Raw genomic sequence first — 18,323 nt, 5'->3', positions numbered from 1 at the left:
TTTTAGCGCCAAATAAGACGCCCACATTAATTTGGCGCCTAAATGCTTTTGGCGCCAAAAATGACGCCACATCCGGAACGCCGACATTTTTGGCGCAAAATAACGTCAAAAAATGACGCAACTTCCGGCGACACGTATGACGCCGGAAACGGAAAAGAATTTTTGCGCCAAAAAAGTCCGCGCCAAGAATGACGCAATAAAATGAAGCATTTTCAGCCCCCGCGAGCCTAACAGCCCACAGGAAAAACAGAGTCAAATTTTTGAAGGTAAGAAAAAAATGATTAATTCAAATGCATTATCCCAAATATGAAACTGACTGTCTGAAAATAAGGAAAGTTGAACATTCTGAGTCAAGGCAAATAAATGTTTGAATACATATATTTAGAACTTTATAAACAAAGTGCCCAACCATAGCTTAGAGTGTCACAGAAAATAAGATTTACTTACCCCAGGACACTCATCTACATGTTTGTAGAAAGCCAAACCAGTACTGAAACGAGAATCAGCAGAGGTAATGGTATATATAAGAGTATATCGTCGATCTGAAAAGGGAGGTAAGAGATGAATCTCTACGACCGATAACAGAGAACCTATGAAATAGACCCCGTAGAAGGAGATCACTGCATTCAAATAGGCAATACTCTCCTCACATCCCTCTGACATTCACTGCACGCTGAGAGGAAAACCGGGCTCCAACTTGCTGCGGAGCGCATATCAACGTAGAATCTAGCACAAACTTACTTCACCACCTCCATCGGAGGCAAAGTTTGTAAAAACTGAATTGTGGGTGTGGTGAGGGGTGTATTTATAGGCATTTTAAGGTTTGGGAAACTTTGCCCCTCCTGGTAGGAATGTATATCCCATACGTCACTAGCTCATGGACTCTTGCTAATTACATGAAAGAAATCACACACAGAGGGTTAGAGAGAGAGAGAAAAAGAGAGAGACACAATCACACACAGAGGGTTAGAGAGAGAGAGAAAGAGAGAGAGACACAATCACACACAGAGGGTTAGAGAGAGAGACACAATCACACACAGAGGGTTAGAGAGAGAGAGAGAGAGAGAGAGAGAGAGAGAGAGAGAAAGTGAGACACAATCACACACAGAGGGTTAGAGAGAGAGAGAAAGAGAGAGAGACACAATCACACACAGAGGGTTAGAGAGAGAGAGGCACAATCACACACAGAGGGTGAGAGAGAGAGAGAGAGAGAGAGAAAGAGAGAGAGAGAGACAATCACACACAGAGGGTTAGAAAGAGAGAAAGAGAGAGAGACACAATCACACACAGAGGGTTAGAGAGAGAGAGAAATAGAGAGAGACACAATCTAACACAGAGGGTTAGAGAAAGAGAGAGAGACACAATCACACACAGAGGGTTAGAGAGAGAGAAAGAGAGAGAGACACAATCACACACAGAGGGCTAGAGAAAGAGAGAGAGACACAATAACACACAGAGGGTTAGAGAGACACATAAGGGATGAGAGAGTCAGAGGGGAAGGAAGAGAGACAGAGAGAGAAAGAGACCATGGGGGAGAATGACACATAAGGAGAGAGATGGATAGATAGAAAGAGAGAGAGAGAGAGAGAGAGAGAGACACACAAGGGGGGGGGGAGAGGAACCACTGCATTTTTAAGTAATAAAACAGCAGAGCTACAGAGAGTTCAGAAATTGAGACTATAAATTAGTGTGAAATACAGAGGCAAGCTGCTAAGGTAGTGGGTGGGTGTACATTTTGAGTAAACAAAATACAAAAACGATCCTTAAACTGCTGTAAAAGAGTAAAAAAAACAAAAAACACTAAACCACATTCATTAAATTATAATTTTCACTAACAGAATCCCTTTCAGTAAAATCTAAGGTTGCAGAACTTCAATAAAATGTGGCTAAAACACTGCATCTCTTCCTGGCTGCTCTGTAAGGAAGTGACAGTGGCACATTCCACTGCACTTGGAGGGGTAGTACAGAACTCTCTTTTTCACTTTAGCAAAGCTGGCAGCTTTACAGGACAGCAACAAAATAAATTAAAGTTGTTGTTTTTTTTCGTTTTTGTTTTGTTTTGTTTTGTTTTATATCATTTAACATCCAGCCCCAACCCTAAGTTCCACTTACTAATGCCGCTCACTGGATTGGGTCAGCCCAAATAGGACTGCCTCAAATAAGCAGTTATGTGCCATGCAATGATCTTAACCACTTTCATCCAGTAGGTGGTGCAGCATGTTGTGTAATGGTGGGCAGAACTGCTTGTGCCTCTCCATTGCACAACATGTAGCTGTGAAAAAAAAATGCTGGGGGAAAAAAATTGGAATTTTTTTTTTAAAGCCAATAAAAATATATATATATATATATATATTTGCCCATATGAGAGGTGCCCTGCCTCACCTGCCTCTAGTGACTGAACATCACTGAATGTAAGTAGCGGCGGTGTCCGAAGCGGAAGATTAGGGGTTAATAAGTATAATGTAGGTGTCTGCTATGTCGGGGGCGGCAGATTAGGGGTTAATAAGTGTAAGATTAGGGGTGTTTAGACTCGGGGTTCATGTTAGGGTGTTAGGTGTAGACATAAATTTTATTTCCCCATAGCAATCAATGGGGCTGCGTTAGTGAGTTTTACGCTGCTTTTTTGCAGGTGTTAGACTTTTTTTTCAGCCGGCTCTCCCCGTTGATCCCTATGGGTAAATCATTCACGAGCACGTAAGACCAGCTCACCGCTGACTTAAGCAGCGCTGATATTGGAGTGCGGTAATGAGCAAAATTTTGCTCAACGCTCACTTCTTCCCTTTTAACGACGGGTTTCTGAAAACTTGTAATACCAGCGCTGCATGTAAGTGAGCGGTGAGGGAAAACTGCTCGTTAGCACTGCACAGCCTCTAACGCAAAACTCGTAATCTAGGCCATAGTTTTTGTAACTATTGTACCTAAGTATCCCCCTGTACCTGATAAGTGCTGTATGTTTGTCCAGTGTCTCTATTACATGCGCATGTCATGTCACTGCATGACATTAAACATTTTATATTTGTTATTTACAAACCCTATAATGTATCGGTACAGGGAGTGTTGTACATTTGCTCGGTGCAGTGTATTCATAATGTATACATACATAACTACTGTCAACATATATTTTCAATTCCAGTCTCTACTTTGTGTATTATTTATAGTCTATATGTTCTTTGCACAGTTTGTAAGTCTTTGCTTTATGTAGTCAGTGGCTTCTGCATCAGCTCTGTATGGTGTCTATGCACAGCATAACTTTATTAATGCACAGGCACCGTCACATGATCTCCTACTGCTTTAGCCTTTGAGGTAACCCACTTACCTCCTGGCAGTAATGTCCAATCCCTCGTATCTTGAAAGACCCCATAGGTTGTACATTTTCAAGTTTCATGAGGACTTCAGTCCCTGCTAACTTGGATAGTGCTGGACTCTCCTTCAGTGGGGTGATAATATGAAATGGTTTATCCTGCAGCACATTCATGATGGAATAGTGACCTTTTAGTATCTGTAGAGACAGGAGCGAGGGAACAGGTGATGAGAGCAAGCTGCATATATTGCTATCACTTTCTCCTATATATATATATTTATACAAATACACACACAAATAGGGAAAAAAATTAATTTGATTACAAATTTGAATCTAAACTTTATTATGCATTTTGTTTGCTGCAATATTTTTAATATATATATATATATATATATATATATATATATATGTGTGTGTGTGTGTGTGTGTATGTATATATATATATATATATATATATATATATATACACACCCAGGGGGGGGAGGGATACAAGAACACTCAATGTTAAGGAAATATATATTAATCATTCATATTTCAATAGATAGATAGATAGATAGATAGATAGATAGATAGATAGATAGATAGATAGATAAACTCTGTAGTGCACAAACTTTGTAAACTTTGTTGTTGTTTTTTTTTTTTTAGGATTGTGCAAATAGTAATTCTTCCTCTGTCAGAGAGTGTAGATTTTCAAAACTGGAACAGGAATATCTTAGAACCACCGTGTATACTGTACCTTAGATCCTTAGTCTCTGGGCTTTTGCATTCAGTGCACATTTGCTATATTGTCCCCAACAGCTCAAGGTCCAGAAGGCAGGGCATGAAAGAAGGAGGGAGGTTACTATCATTAACCTCTTATTTGCTGAATGGATAACATTGCAGTTATTACTATTCATCCTATTACGGAGTATATGAATCCATAGATAATCAAAACACTGTTTTCGGTTGATTATTAGATTGTTATGAGATTTCTGCTTCTCTCAGGCTTTTTGAAGAATTCATTGTTTTTGTAAATTTACACATTTCTCATATTCTTCCAGAGTCTGCCAATCTCCAGTCATAGCACAGAACTTTGTGTTCCCAGGTCTTACTTTACTCAGCTACTCTTTTGTAAATGTGTGAGTTATTTAAATGATATGGATATTTTTTTTATCATTTTACATTTATAACATAGCTCTCCTTTGTATGCAGCATTAAAGGGGAGACTCACTTTGTAAAAATTACATAAAAGTGCAAAAATAAAACATTATGGGGCCTATCTATCAAGCCGTAACTTTTGCCGGCACCAATACGCTCACCTAACATCGCGGCCGTGGACCTGAATACGATCTCCATATTTATTAAAAAATCCAGCAAAAAGCTGCGCACCAAGTAAGGGGCGATGAGCAGTCATCGATCTCGCTGCTATTTGGCTTTTTACCAACTTTATTTATACCCTGTCACTAAACGCCGCCACTATACTAAAATTTTTAACCCCTATCCCGCCGCTCCCGGACCCCGCCGCAACTGTAATAAAGTTATTAATCCCTATTCCACCGCTCCCCGACACCGCCGCAAACTTAATAAATGTATTAACCCCTATCACACCACTCCCGGACCACACCGCAACTAAATAAATGTATTAACCCCTATCCCGCCGCTCCCGGACCGCACCGCAACTAAATTAATGTATTAACCCCTAAACCGCCAGCCCCCCACATCACCATAAACTAGCCATAAATTAAGCTATTAACCCCTAAACCTAACAACCCGCTAACTTTACATTAAAATTACAACATGCCTATCTTATAATAAATTAAAACTTACCTGTAGAATTAAAAGAAACTATATTAAACATTTAATTAACCTACCCTAACTATTATCCTACAATTAAATTAAACTATATTAAACTATTAATTAACCTACCCTAAATATTATACTAAAATTACATTAAACTACCAATTAAATTAACTATATTACATATTTAAAAAAAACTAACCCTACTCAAATTATTTCAATCTATTAAATCGCCGTCTGGATGAAGATGGAAGAGGCCGCCCGGATGAAGACTTCTTGCCGGCTGGATGGATCCTTCAAGCAGAACTTCAAGAACTGTAAGTGGATCGTCGGGGGTTAGTGTTAGGTTTATTTAAGGTTTTTTGGATGGGTTTTATATTTAGAGTAGGGTCTGGGCAGTAACAGAGCTAAATGCCCTTTTAAGGGCAATGCCAATACAAATGCCCTTTTCAGGGCAATGGGGAGATTAGTTTTTTTTTAGATAGGGTTTTTATTTGGGGGGGTTGCTTGTGTGGGTGGTGGGTTTTACTGTTGGGGGGTGTTTGTATTTTTCTTTATAGGTTAAAGAGCTGATTTCTTTGGGGTAATGCCCCGCAAAAGTCCCTTTTAAGGGCCATTGGTAGTTTATTGTAGGCTTTTTTATTTTGATAAGGCTATTAGATAAGGTGTAATTCGTTTTTATTTTTGATACTGTGGGGGTTTTTTTGTAACTTAGTGTTTGTTTGTTTTTGTAACTTTTTTTTGTAACAGTAATTTTTTATTGTAGATTTAAATAATTTGAGTAGGGTTAGGTTTTTTTTTAATATGTAATATAGTTCATTTAATTGGTAGTTTAATGTAATTTTAGTATAATAGTTAGGGTAGGTTAATTAATAGTTTAATACAGTTTAATTTAATTCTACAGGTAAGTTTTAATTTATTATAAGATAGGGATGTTGTAATTTTAATGTAAAGTTAGCGGGTTGTTAGGTTTAGGGGTTAATAGCTTAATTTAGTTTATGGCGATGTGGGGGCTGGCGGTTTAGGGGTTAATAGGTTTAGTTAGTGGTAGTGATGTGGAAGGCCAGGGGTTTAGGGGTTAATACTTTTATTTAGTTGCGGCTGGGTCCAGGAGAGGGGTTAAAAACATTATGTAGGTGGTGGCGATGCCAGGGCGGCAGATTAGGGGTGTTTATACTCTGGGCTTATGTTAGGGTGTTAGGTGTAAACTTTACTGGTTTACAACCATACGCCTAGATTTAGAGTTTTGCGGCCAAAGGGGTGCGTTAGCTACGCATGCTTTTTTCTGGCCGCACCTTTTAAATACCGCTGGTATTTAGAGTTCACAGAATGGCTGGGTTTTCAGTGCGTTAGGCTCCAAAAAGGGAGCGTAGAGCATAATTTAACGCCACTGCAACTCTCGATACCAGCGGTGCTTACGGACGCGGCCAGCTTCAAAAACGTGCTCGTGCACGATTCCCCCATAGAAAACAATGGGGCTGTTTGAGCTGAAAAAAAACCTAACACCTGCAAAAAAGCCGCGTTCAGCTCCTAACGCAGCCCCATTGTTTCCTATGGGGAAACACTTCCTACGTCTGCACCTAACACTCTATCATGTACCCCGAATCTAAACACCCCTAACCTTACACTTATTAACCCCTAATCTGCCGCCCCCGCTATCGCTGACCCCTGCATATTATTTTTAACCCTTAATCTGCCGCTCCGTACACCCCCGCCACCTACGTTATCCCTATGTACCCCTAATCTGCTGCCCTAACATCGCCGACCCCTATATTATATTTATTAACCCCTAATCTGCTGCCCCCAACGTTGCCTCCACCTAACTACACTTATTAACCCCTAATCTGCCGACCGGACCTGAGCGCTACTATAATAAATGTATTAACCCCTAATCCGCCTCACTCCCGCCTCAATAACCCTATAATAAATAGTATTAACCCCTAATCTGCCCTCCCTAACATTGCCGACACCTAACTGCAAGTATTAACCCCTAATCTGCCGACAGGAGCTCACCGCTACTCTAATAAATGTATTAACCCCTAAAGCTAAGTCTAACTTTAACCTTAATACCCCCCTAAATTAAATATAATTTAAATCTAACGAAATAAATTAACTCTTATTAAATAAATTATTTCTATTTAAAGCTAAATACTTACCTGTAAAATAAACCCTAATATAGCTACAATATAAATTATAATTATATTGTAGCTATTTTAGGATTAATATTTATTTTGCAGGCAACTTTGTAATTATATTAACCAGGTACAATAGCTATTAAATAGTTAATAGCTATTTAATAGTTACCTAGTTAAAATAATTACAAAATTACATGTAAAATAAATCCTAACCTAAGTTACAATTAAACCTAACACTACACTATCAATAAATTAATTAAATAAAATACCTACAATTATCTACAATTAAACCTAACACTACACTATCAATAAATTAATTAAATACAATACCTACAAATAAATACAATTAAATAAACTAACTAAAGTACAAAAAATAAAAAAGAACTAAGTTACAAAAAATAAAAAAATATTTACAAACATTAGAAAAAAATTACAACAATTTTAAACTAATTACACCTACTCTAAGCCCCCTAATAAAATAACAAAGACCCCCAAAATAAAAAAATGCCCTACCCTATTCTAAATTACAAAAGTTCAAAGCTCTTTTACCTTACCAGCCCTTAAAAGGGCCCTTTGCGGGGAATGCCCAAAGAATTCAGCTCTTTTGCCTGTAAAAAAAAAACATACAATACCCCCCCAACATTACAACCCACCACCCACATACCCCTAATCTAACCCAAACCCCCATTAAATAAACCTAACACTAAGCCCCTGAAGATCTTCCTACCTTGTCTTCACCTCGCCGGGTTCACCGATCGGTCCAGAAGAGGGTCCGAAGTCTTGATCCAAGCGGCGGCTGAAGAACTCCATCATCGGGCTGAAGTCGGAAGTCCATCATCGGGATGAAGTCTTCTATCAAGCCGCATCTTCAATCTTCTTTCTTCCGGAGCAGAGCGGAGCCATCTTCTTCCCAGCCGACGCGGATCCAACCTCTTCAAGTGACGCCTACTAGCCGAATGACGGTTCCTTTAAATGACGTCATCCAAGATGGCGTCCCTCGAATTCCGATTGGCTGATAGGATTCTATCAGCCAATCGGAATTAAGGTAGGAAAATTCTGATTGGCTGATGGAATCAGCCAATCAGAATCAAGTTCAATCCGATTGGCTGATCCAATCAGCCAATCAGATTGAGCTTGCATTCTATTGGCTGTTCCGATCAGCCAATAGAATGCGAGCTCAATCTGACTGGCTGATGTTTGTAAATATTTTTTTATTTTTTGTAACTTAGTTCTTTTTTATTTTTTGTACTTTAGTTTATTTAATTGTATTTATTTGTAGGTATTGTATTTAATTAATTTATTGATAGTGTAGTGTTAGGTTTAATTGTAGATAATTGTAGGTAGTTTATTTAATTAATTTATTGATAGTGTAGTGTTAGGTTTAATTGTAACTTAGGTTAGGATTTATTTTACAGGTAATTTTGTAATTATTTTAACTAGGTAACTATTAAATAGTTATTAACTATTTAATAGCTATTGTACCTGGTTAAAATAAATACAAAGTTGCCTGTAAAATAAATATTAATCCTAAAATAGCTACAATATAATTATAATTTATATTGTAGCTATATTAGGGTTTATTTTACAAGTAAGTATTTAGCTTTAAATAGGAATAAGTTATTTAATAAGAGTTAATTTATTGCGTTAGAATAAAATTATATTTAACTTAGGGGGGTGTTAGGGTTAGGGTTAGAATTAGCTTTAGGGGTTAAAAATTTTTATTAGAGTAGCGGTGAGCTCCGATCGGCAGATTAGGGGTTAATACTTGAAGTTAGGTGTCGGCGATGTTAGGGAGGGCAGATTAGTGGTTAATATCATTTATTATAGGGTTATTGAGGCGGGAGTGAGGCGGATTAGGGGTTAATAACTTTATTGTAATAGCGGCGCGGTCCAGTTGGCAGATTAGGGGTTAATAAGTGTAGGTAGGTAGCAGCGACGTTGGGGCGGCATATTAGGGGTTAATAAATATAATATAGGGGTCGGCGGTGTTAGGGGCAGCAGATTAGGGGTTCATAGGGATAACGTAGGTGGCAGTGGCGTGCAGTCGGCAGATTAGGGGTTAAAAAAAATTAATAGAGTGGCGGTGATGTGGGGGGACCTCGGTTTAGGGGTACATAGGTAGTTTATGGGTGTTAGTGTACTTTAGAGCACAGTAGTTAAGAGCTTTATAAACCGGCGTTAGCCCAGAAAGCTCTTAACTACTGACTTTTTTCTGCGGCTGGAGTTTTGTCGTTAGATTTCTAACGCTCACTTCAGCCACGACTCTAAATACCGGCGTTAGAAAGATCCCATTGAAAAGATAGGATACGCAATTGACGTAAGGGGATCTGCGGTATGGAAAAGTCGCGGCTGGAAAGTGAGCGTTAGACCCTTTCCTGACTGACTCTAAATACCGGCGGTAGCCCAAAACCAGCGTTAGGAGCCTCTAACACTGGTTTTCACGGCTACCGCCCAACTCTAAATCTAGCCGTTAGAAATCAATGGGATATCTGGCAGCATCGAACATGAGCTTTTGCTGCTTTCAGACTTCCATTGATTCCTATGGCATTTGCGGCCTCCAGGGTGGCGGATAGAAAACCAGGTACGCTGGGCCGGAATAGCCACGTACCGGTTAACTATTTGATAACTTTGAAAAAGTGTCAAATGGTGCCGAATGTGTATTCGGAACATCTGTAATGATGTAAACATCAATCTGTGTCAGATTGAGACCGGCAGATAGTATGTTACGTCACAGATTTCAACTTTTGCTGGTCTGTAGGCTTTGATAACTAGGTTGAATCAAGCTCGCCGTAATTACACTGCGTAATTCCAGCGTATTTGAGGTTGACGGCTTGATAAATATCCCCCCATGTGTTACTTGCACAAAACTATGGGCCAGATTACAAGTGCAGCGCTTTTTATTAACGCTCCTGCCTGAGTGTTTATTATGCTAGAAGTATTTTTTTGCGCGCGTTAGGTTGCCTAATATATGTCTATATACAGTATGTGTACATATGTATTTATGTGTTTATATGTCTGTAAATACATATATACACATATAAATACATAAATACATATGCACACATATATAGACATATATATATATACACACACACTCACCAGCCACTTTATTAAGTACACCTAGCTAGTATCGGGTTGGACCCCCTTTTGCCTTCAAAACTGACTTAATTCTTCGTGGCATAGATTCAACAAGTGTTGGAAACACTCCTCAGTCATTTTGGTCCATATTGACATGATAGCATCACGCAGTTGCTGCAGATTTGTTGGCTGCACATCCATAATGCGAATCTCCACCACATCCCAAAGGTGCTCTATTGGATTGAGATCTGGTGACTGTGGAGGCCATTGGAGTACAGTGAACTCCTTGTCATGTTCAAGAAACCAGTTTGAGATGATTTGAGCTTTGTGACATGGTGCATTATCCTGCTAGAAGTAGCCATCAGAAGATGGGTACACTGTAGTCAGAAAGGGATTTTACATGGTCAGCAACAATGCTCAGGCAGGTCGTGGCATTTAAACAATGCTCAATTGCTACTAAGGGGCCCAAAGTGTGCCAAGAAAATATCCTCCCCCCCACTATTACACCACCAGCCTGAACCGCTGATACAAGACAGGATGAATCCATGCTTTCATGTTGTTTACCTAAATTCTGACCCTACCATCTGAATGTCGCAGCTGAAGTTGAGACTTATCAGACCAGGCAACGTTTTTCGAAACTTCTATTGTGAAATTTTGGTGAGCCTGTGTGAATTGTAGCCTCAGTTTCCTATTCTTAGCTGACAGGAGTGACACCCGGTGTGATCTTCTGCTGCTGTAGACCATCTGCTTCAAGGTTTGACGTGTTGTGCATTCAGAGATGGTATTCTGCATACCTTGGTTGTAACGAGTGGTAATTTGAGTTACTGTTGGCTTTCTATCATCTCGACCCAGTCTGCCCAATCTTCTCTGACCTCTGACATCAACAAGGCATTGTTGTACACACAACTGTGGCTCACTGGATATTTTCTCTTTTTCAGACCATTCTCGGTAAACCCTAGAGATAGTTGTGCGTGAAAATCCCAGTAGATCAGCAGTTTTTGAATACTCAGACCAACCCGCCTGGCACCAACAACCAGGCCACTTTCAAAGTCAATTAAATCCCCTTTCTTCCCTGATCTGATGCTCAGTTTGAACATCAGCAAGTCATCTTCACAACGTCTAGATGCCTAAATGCATTGAGTTGATATATATACACACATTTTTAGACATGCATATGTATCTATCTTTGAGTCTTTATAACTGCAAAATATTTTGTTTAAATAATTTTTATTAGATAGTATTATCAGTGTAAGTGTACTTTGTAATGTATTTTTGATGTGTTTTATGCAGCTTTTTTGTTTCGCAAAACAGTTAACCAGAGCTCTGAAGTCGCAGTAATCATTCTAGTGTAAATCGACATTGTGCTCAAGAGATCGTATTTACTTTCAACTTGTAATTTCAGTGTTAAACCCGAGAAGTGCAAGCACCCGAGATAAATCCCTTAACGTTTGCGCTCCATTTGTAATCTGGCCCTATGTGTTTAATCCCAGCAATACACTATTGGGATCTAGTAAAATGAGCCAATGACAATCAACAATCACCAGCTAGCTCCCAGTAGCACATTATGCTCCTCACCCTAGCTAGGTATACTTTTCAACAAATAAAAGTCAGTTAAAATGGTATGCTCTATCTGAACCAATAAAGTTTAATTTTGACTTTCATGTTCATTTAATTATAGTTTTAAAATTATTTTAAATGGCTTTAACAAACTTTTTTATGGACCAATAGTAATGTGGGAGCTGTACGTATGATACCTATGATATACACACAGACACACACATGCATTCCTGAAAGTTTACATTTTAATCCGAACAAAAATAATTTTATATTTTTAACTTTTTCATAGACATGATAGCTGTAACTTGTCCCTTTACTTAACTTACACTTGTCAAGAATATCTGTAGTAATGAATTAATTTATCTAATGTCTTTATTTAGCTAATGCTGAATCATCAAGTGAACTCTCTGTCCTCATATCTCTGTGAACTGCTAAACTGCTTTTTTGTTGAGTCATTGGTCACATGCTTCACTGCACATTACATAAGCTCTCAGTGCCTAGTGCCTAAGCTCTTTGTATTGCACTGTACTTGAGTGTGTGCCAAGGATTTATATTATCATAAAACATCAAAATCATATGATAGCATGTAGAATCCATATGTGAACATGCATATTAAGTACATATAGCAAAAGCATCATGATATTAATCCTGAAAAATCTGTGTGTGACGTTCTTTTATACAAGCTTTCACCCTTTTACACAGTATATTTTTTCACATGTACATACACATAAGTACACATACACACGTCAGCTGTACATACATACACATAAGTACACATACACACGTCAGCTGTACATACATACACATAAGTACACATACACACATCAGCTGTACATACATACACATAAGTACACATACACACATCAGCTGTACATACATACACATAAGTGCACATACACACGTCAGCTGTACATACATACACATAAGTACACATACATACATCAGCTGTACATACATACACATAAGTACACATACACATGTCAGCTGTACATACATACACATAAGTACACATACACACATCAGCTGTACGTACATACACATAAGTACACATACACACGTCAGCTGTACGTACATACACATAAGTACACATACATACATTAGCTGTACATACATACACATAAGTACATATACACACATCAGCTGTACATACATACACATAAGTACACATACATACATTAGCTGTACATACATACACATAAGTACACATACACACATCAGCTGTACATACATACACATAAGTACACATACACACATCAGCTGTACGTACATACACATAAGTGCACATACACACGTCAGCTGTACATACATACACATAAGTACACATACATACATTAGCTGTACATACATACACATAAGTACACATACACATGTCAGCTGTACATACATACACATAAGTACACATACACACATCAGCTGTACGTACATACACATAAGTACACATACACACGTCAGCTGTACATACATACACATAAGTACACATACACACATCAGCTGTACGTACATACACATAAGTACATATACACACATCAGCTGTACGTACATACACATAAGTACACATACACACATCAGCTGTACATACATACACAGAAGTACATATACACACATCAGCTGTACATACATACACATAAGTACACATACACACATCAGCTGTACGTACATACACATAAGTACACATACACACATCAGCTGTACGTACATACACATAAGTACACATACATACATTAGCTGTACATACATACACATAAGTACACATACACATGTCAGCTGTACATACATACACATAAGTACACATACACACATCAGCTGTACGTACATACACATAAGTACACATACACACATCAGCTGTACATACATACACAGAAGTACATATACACACATCAGCTGTACATACATACACATAAGTACACATACACACATCAGCTGTACATACATACACATAAGTACACATACACACATCAGCTGTACGTTACATACACATAAGTACACATACACACATCAGCTGTACATACATACACATAAGTACACATACACACGTCAGCTGTACATACATACACATAAGTACACATACACACATCAGCTGTACGTACATACACATAAGTACACATACACACATCAGCTGTACGTTACATACACATAAGTACACATACACACATCAGCTGTACGTTACATACACATAAGTACACATACACACGTCAGCTGTACATACATACACATAAGTACACATACACACATCAGCTGTACGTACATACACATAAGTACACATACACACATCAGCTGTACGTGCATACACATAAGTACACATACATACATCAGCTGTACATACATACACATAAGTACATATACACACATCAGCTGTACATACATACACATAAGTACACATACATACATCAGCTGTACATACATACACATAAGAAGACATACACACATCAGCTGTACATACATACACATAAGTACACATACACACATCAGCTGTACATACATACACATAAGTACACATACACACATCAGCTGTACGTTACATACACACATCAGCTGTACATACATACACATAAATACACATACATGATTTTTTTTCTGTCCTAAATGCCATTTAAATAAGGCAGATATTCTACATATATTTTGGAAATGTCCAAAAATATCACAATTGTGGTCCAAATTACATTTTTGGTATAATGAACTCTTTTCTGATCATTTGAAGATTAATGGTATTTATATTTTTTTCTTGTCAGACTCGGCAATTATTAGACCAAATTATTACCATACCTACTGTACTCTTATAATGATAATGAAATACATGATACTGAAGAAGTGGAATGATCCCCACCCAGGTTTGCTAGTTTTAGAAGTATCCTACTACAACATATTACGTTCGAGATACAGAACATTAACTTATTAAATGGTAATAAGACGCAGGAATTTCTGAATAAATGGCTACCGCTGATTTTTTGATCTTTTTGAATTTTGGGCAGATGGTAGAATATAGCCCTCTTGGAATATTCATGTAGAAGATATTGATATTAATTTGTATTCAACAATTGTTGATAGCAGTATCAATTAAAGAGCTATAATGTTTCTGAAATATTTTGGTCGGATCCCCTTGTAGTTTTTTTATATGTTTTTGGATCGTTGAGTAATCTATTGGCCTCTAGAATATAGTCAGTTTTGTTTTGAATGACTAGAGCTCCTCCCTTGTCTGCCTCGTGGAGGACAATATCATTCATTTATTGAATTAAGGGCCGTTCAAAGGACACAGTGTATCTAGGCATTTTAAAAAAATGCACAACCAAGACCCAAAATGTATTAAAGGAACAATTCTAGAACAAGTTCAGGTTCCCAACAGAGGGGGAGACAGGTTCCAAAGGCTAAGGCAATGCGAAACCTACTGGATCCACTATATGGGAACCATGAACCCAGTAGGACTAAATGAGGACATTGATCTAGTAGCATTGTTATAAAGACATAAACTCTAGAATTAGCATGCAAGGCTACTTATCCAATAAAATACACCATTAAACCAAAAAAAACTCTATTCCTAATAGAATAGAATTCTAAAATACACAGAAAAAAAAATAATCATGACTTGAACAAAACAAGCTAATAACATATCTTACAAAGGTTTTCCCTTTGGACAATTGTATAACACCAGCACAGATACTAATGTCTCCTAGGACAGGTATAAACACGGTCCATTTTATCAGATATAAACACACAGCGGGAGCCTATATATACACACCACAAGTATACTAAATACAATCTTACCATTAGATTATAGTATTAATAAAAATATAAAAAAAATTCCCTCTACCTTATTATATACAGTTAACATCATAATATACTAGGGATTAAGAATATATGGCTAACACACTCCATAGGCTAACACTCCAAGAACAAACTTAATTAGTGAGTGCAATAAAATAAATAGACACAACATGACATCTGCTATCTAACAAAAACCGAAGATTTCATTTATTTTCCGTATATGGCTAGAACTGTATAGGATGATTATACAAAAATGTGTCCCTTTTTTCATTTATGTTTTTATTAACAACGACCAGTCCCATATTGGCTTTAATGTTCAAATGAGACGGTCAGCCCCTCAAAGTTATTTAATGAATTTTCTCCTTTTCCTTTTCTTTCAAAACAAGAAAGGAAATATTTTCAAAGTATATACGAGGCTATAATGACTCAAACTGAAAAGCATTAGGACCCCTCGTGTATTTCTAAAATAGCAAAAAATAACCGCCACGTTACCATAGTAACTAGAGACATAACAGTCTCTATGAGCCACTGTAGTCAGTATGACGTTACACGTTACAAGCCGTAATGGAGACAGAGCAAAAACACGCCCATTTTTGTCTATCCACACTCCTCTGACAAAGAAGTTTGTGGTAACTTCAAAACGCCTAAGAACGACACAAGGGGGCGGACAGGCTCCTCTCCAACTGGCAGATGGCTACAGTTCATTTTTCTACAGCTTGGTGATTTTTACAGCTGGATTTTTAAAACTTTCCTTACGGCACAGCACCTGTTACTTATTTATATGCAACAGCTCTTATCTAACAGTGCCATCAAATACTAATCACTTGCGGTATATATTTCGATGCTACTTTACATAGCAACTCACGCATTGAGTACAGGGGGCAACCACCAATATAGTGGTACATCAGGCCTTAGATTTCTAAGGTCTTAAGCCACTAGACTCAGTTAAGTGAGTAACGAGTGTTACACAATATAGAACCCCTCAGCAGCGACCAGGCTCAATCAAGGTCTTATCTGGGAATATACTATATCTTTGGATAAAGCTAAAATCTCTCCTCATTATGGATTGAGGTTTTCTAATGTAAGCATAATACTATTTGTACATAATAAATCCTATTTTATGTTATACAGTATTACGCTATGTGTGTTTTTTTCTTTCCTGCATAACTCTGGGAGCCTTGGTCAATTACTCTCCATACACCTGAGGGGATAAAGATTCTCACCAACATATGAAAGAACAACAGAGAGTCCAAGAGTTCCATTGAATATAAAGATACCTTCCTACAAAGGGATCAAAAGGGTGGATCAAGAAAATCCAAAGATACCATACTGAGGCCGAGATCATCTCTAATTGCGCAGAGCAGACACCTTACCTCATATGATTGAGGTCTGAGTTGGTAAGCAAGCATTCTTTACATCATTATACAACTATAAGAAGTTCTCGACTAAAGTATACAGCTATTAATTAAGATCTGTCACACCTATGAAAGACTTTTTATTTTTACTGCATACAGAAAAGATTGTCTATATAGCTGAGTGCCTTTTACGTTTATTGAGTGCTCTTTTCTCAATACCTTCAACAATGTCAGGGGTACACTGTATCAATACAAGGCAGCACGCTATTTACACTAACTCTTGGTGGGTCAAAATCCCTTATAAATGGTGTATTGTACAGTACACACTGAATAAGATATATATTCAGTACTTTTTGGTTACACCAATACACACACTAAATAATATAGGGACTCTTAACTACATTTATATAGTAACTCCTTAGGGCAGTACAAAGCCTTATACAAAATAGAAGTGGAACATCAAAACCACTACTAAGGTTGAGCGCTGGTGAATTTTTTCTTGACTCTCATATATATATATATATATATATATATATATATATATATATATATATATATATATATATATATATATATATATATATATATATATAGAGAGAGAGAGAGAGAGAGAGAGACTACAGAGAAATGCACTCACAGGAACGAACAACCAGCTCAATATCATTGTTAGCCTGTTCTATGGCGATTCACCACCTGGCTGCACCCAGGTGGTAAATCGCCATAGAACAGGCTAACAATGCTTCTCTCTGTTCGTGTGTGTGTGTGTATATATATATATATATATATATATATATATATATATATATATATACACACAGTATATATATGTCACTATTTAATATTAGGGCTGCACCACATAAAAATTGAAAAGAGTTCATAGAAAAAAAAATTAAAGTCCCCGGGAATATGTTGTCCAGATCATATAATTAATATAATTAAAAAAAACACCACATTAAATAATGTAAAAAATAGAGAATTCCCACCATATTAAAAACTCTTAGACTAAGTGTCCTCAGTCCAGTTGAAAACCCAGGTGCCAATTTGCATGATAATAAATGTATACTAATATCACATGAAAACCTATGCTAACATGAGCTTGAGAGATCTGTATATGCCAATCATGCATAAATACCAGATGTTCAGTAGGCACACAAATGATAATATACTCTCTATACTTAGTGTCCTGTTTCTTTAACAGCCAATGTGCTGGCCAGGAAAAACCATGCTTGCATGTATGATAAAGAAATGTCCCATCCAAATGATAGAACACAAGTATATAGTATCGTCCCGGGAGTCGATCCTCAGTGTTTAAGAAAGCAAATGTTACAGTTCCAGAGACAGTAATGTACAGTATGTGGCACT

General features: G+C 37.5%; 1 protein-coding gene across 4 annotated transcripts in view; it reads right to left on the bottom strand.

Moving 5' to 3' along the window:
• The window catches only part of LOC128649089 (serine dehydratase-like), a 151,604-nt gene that overhangs the window by 85,275 nt on the left and 48,006 nt on the right, over positions 1–18,323 (bottom strand). For 3 of the 4 annotated variants that reach the window (XM_053702150.1, XM_053702152.1, XM_053702148.1), the window contains one exon: positions 3,317–3,499. In XM_053702150.1, the coding sequence (XP_053558125.1) occupies positions 3,317–3,499 (183 nt within the window). Of the gene's footprint in view, positions 1–3,316; positions 3,500–4,037; positions 4,127–18,323 lie in introns of those variants that run through there. The other variant, XM_053702151.1, reaches the window with a different exon arrangement.

Source organism: Bombina bombina, chromosome 2 (assembly GCF_027579735.1).
Source record: "Bombina bombina isolate aBomBom1 chromosome 2, aBomBom1.pri, whole genome shotgun sequence".
Taxonomy (NCBI): domain Eukaryota; kingdom Metazoa; phylum Chordata; class Amphibia; order Anura; family Bombinatoridae; genus Bombina; species Bombina bombina.
The sequence above is the reverse complement of the archived record's forward strand: the minus strand, read 5'-3'. Positions and strand labels throughout refer to the sequence as shown.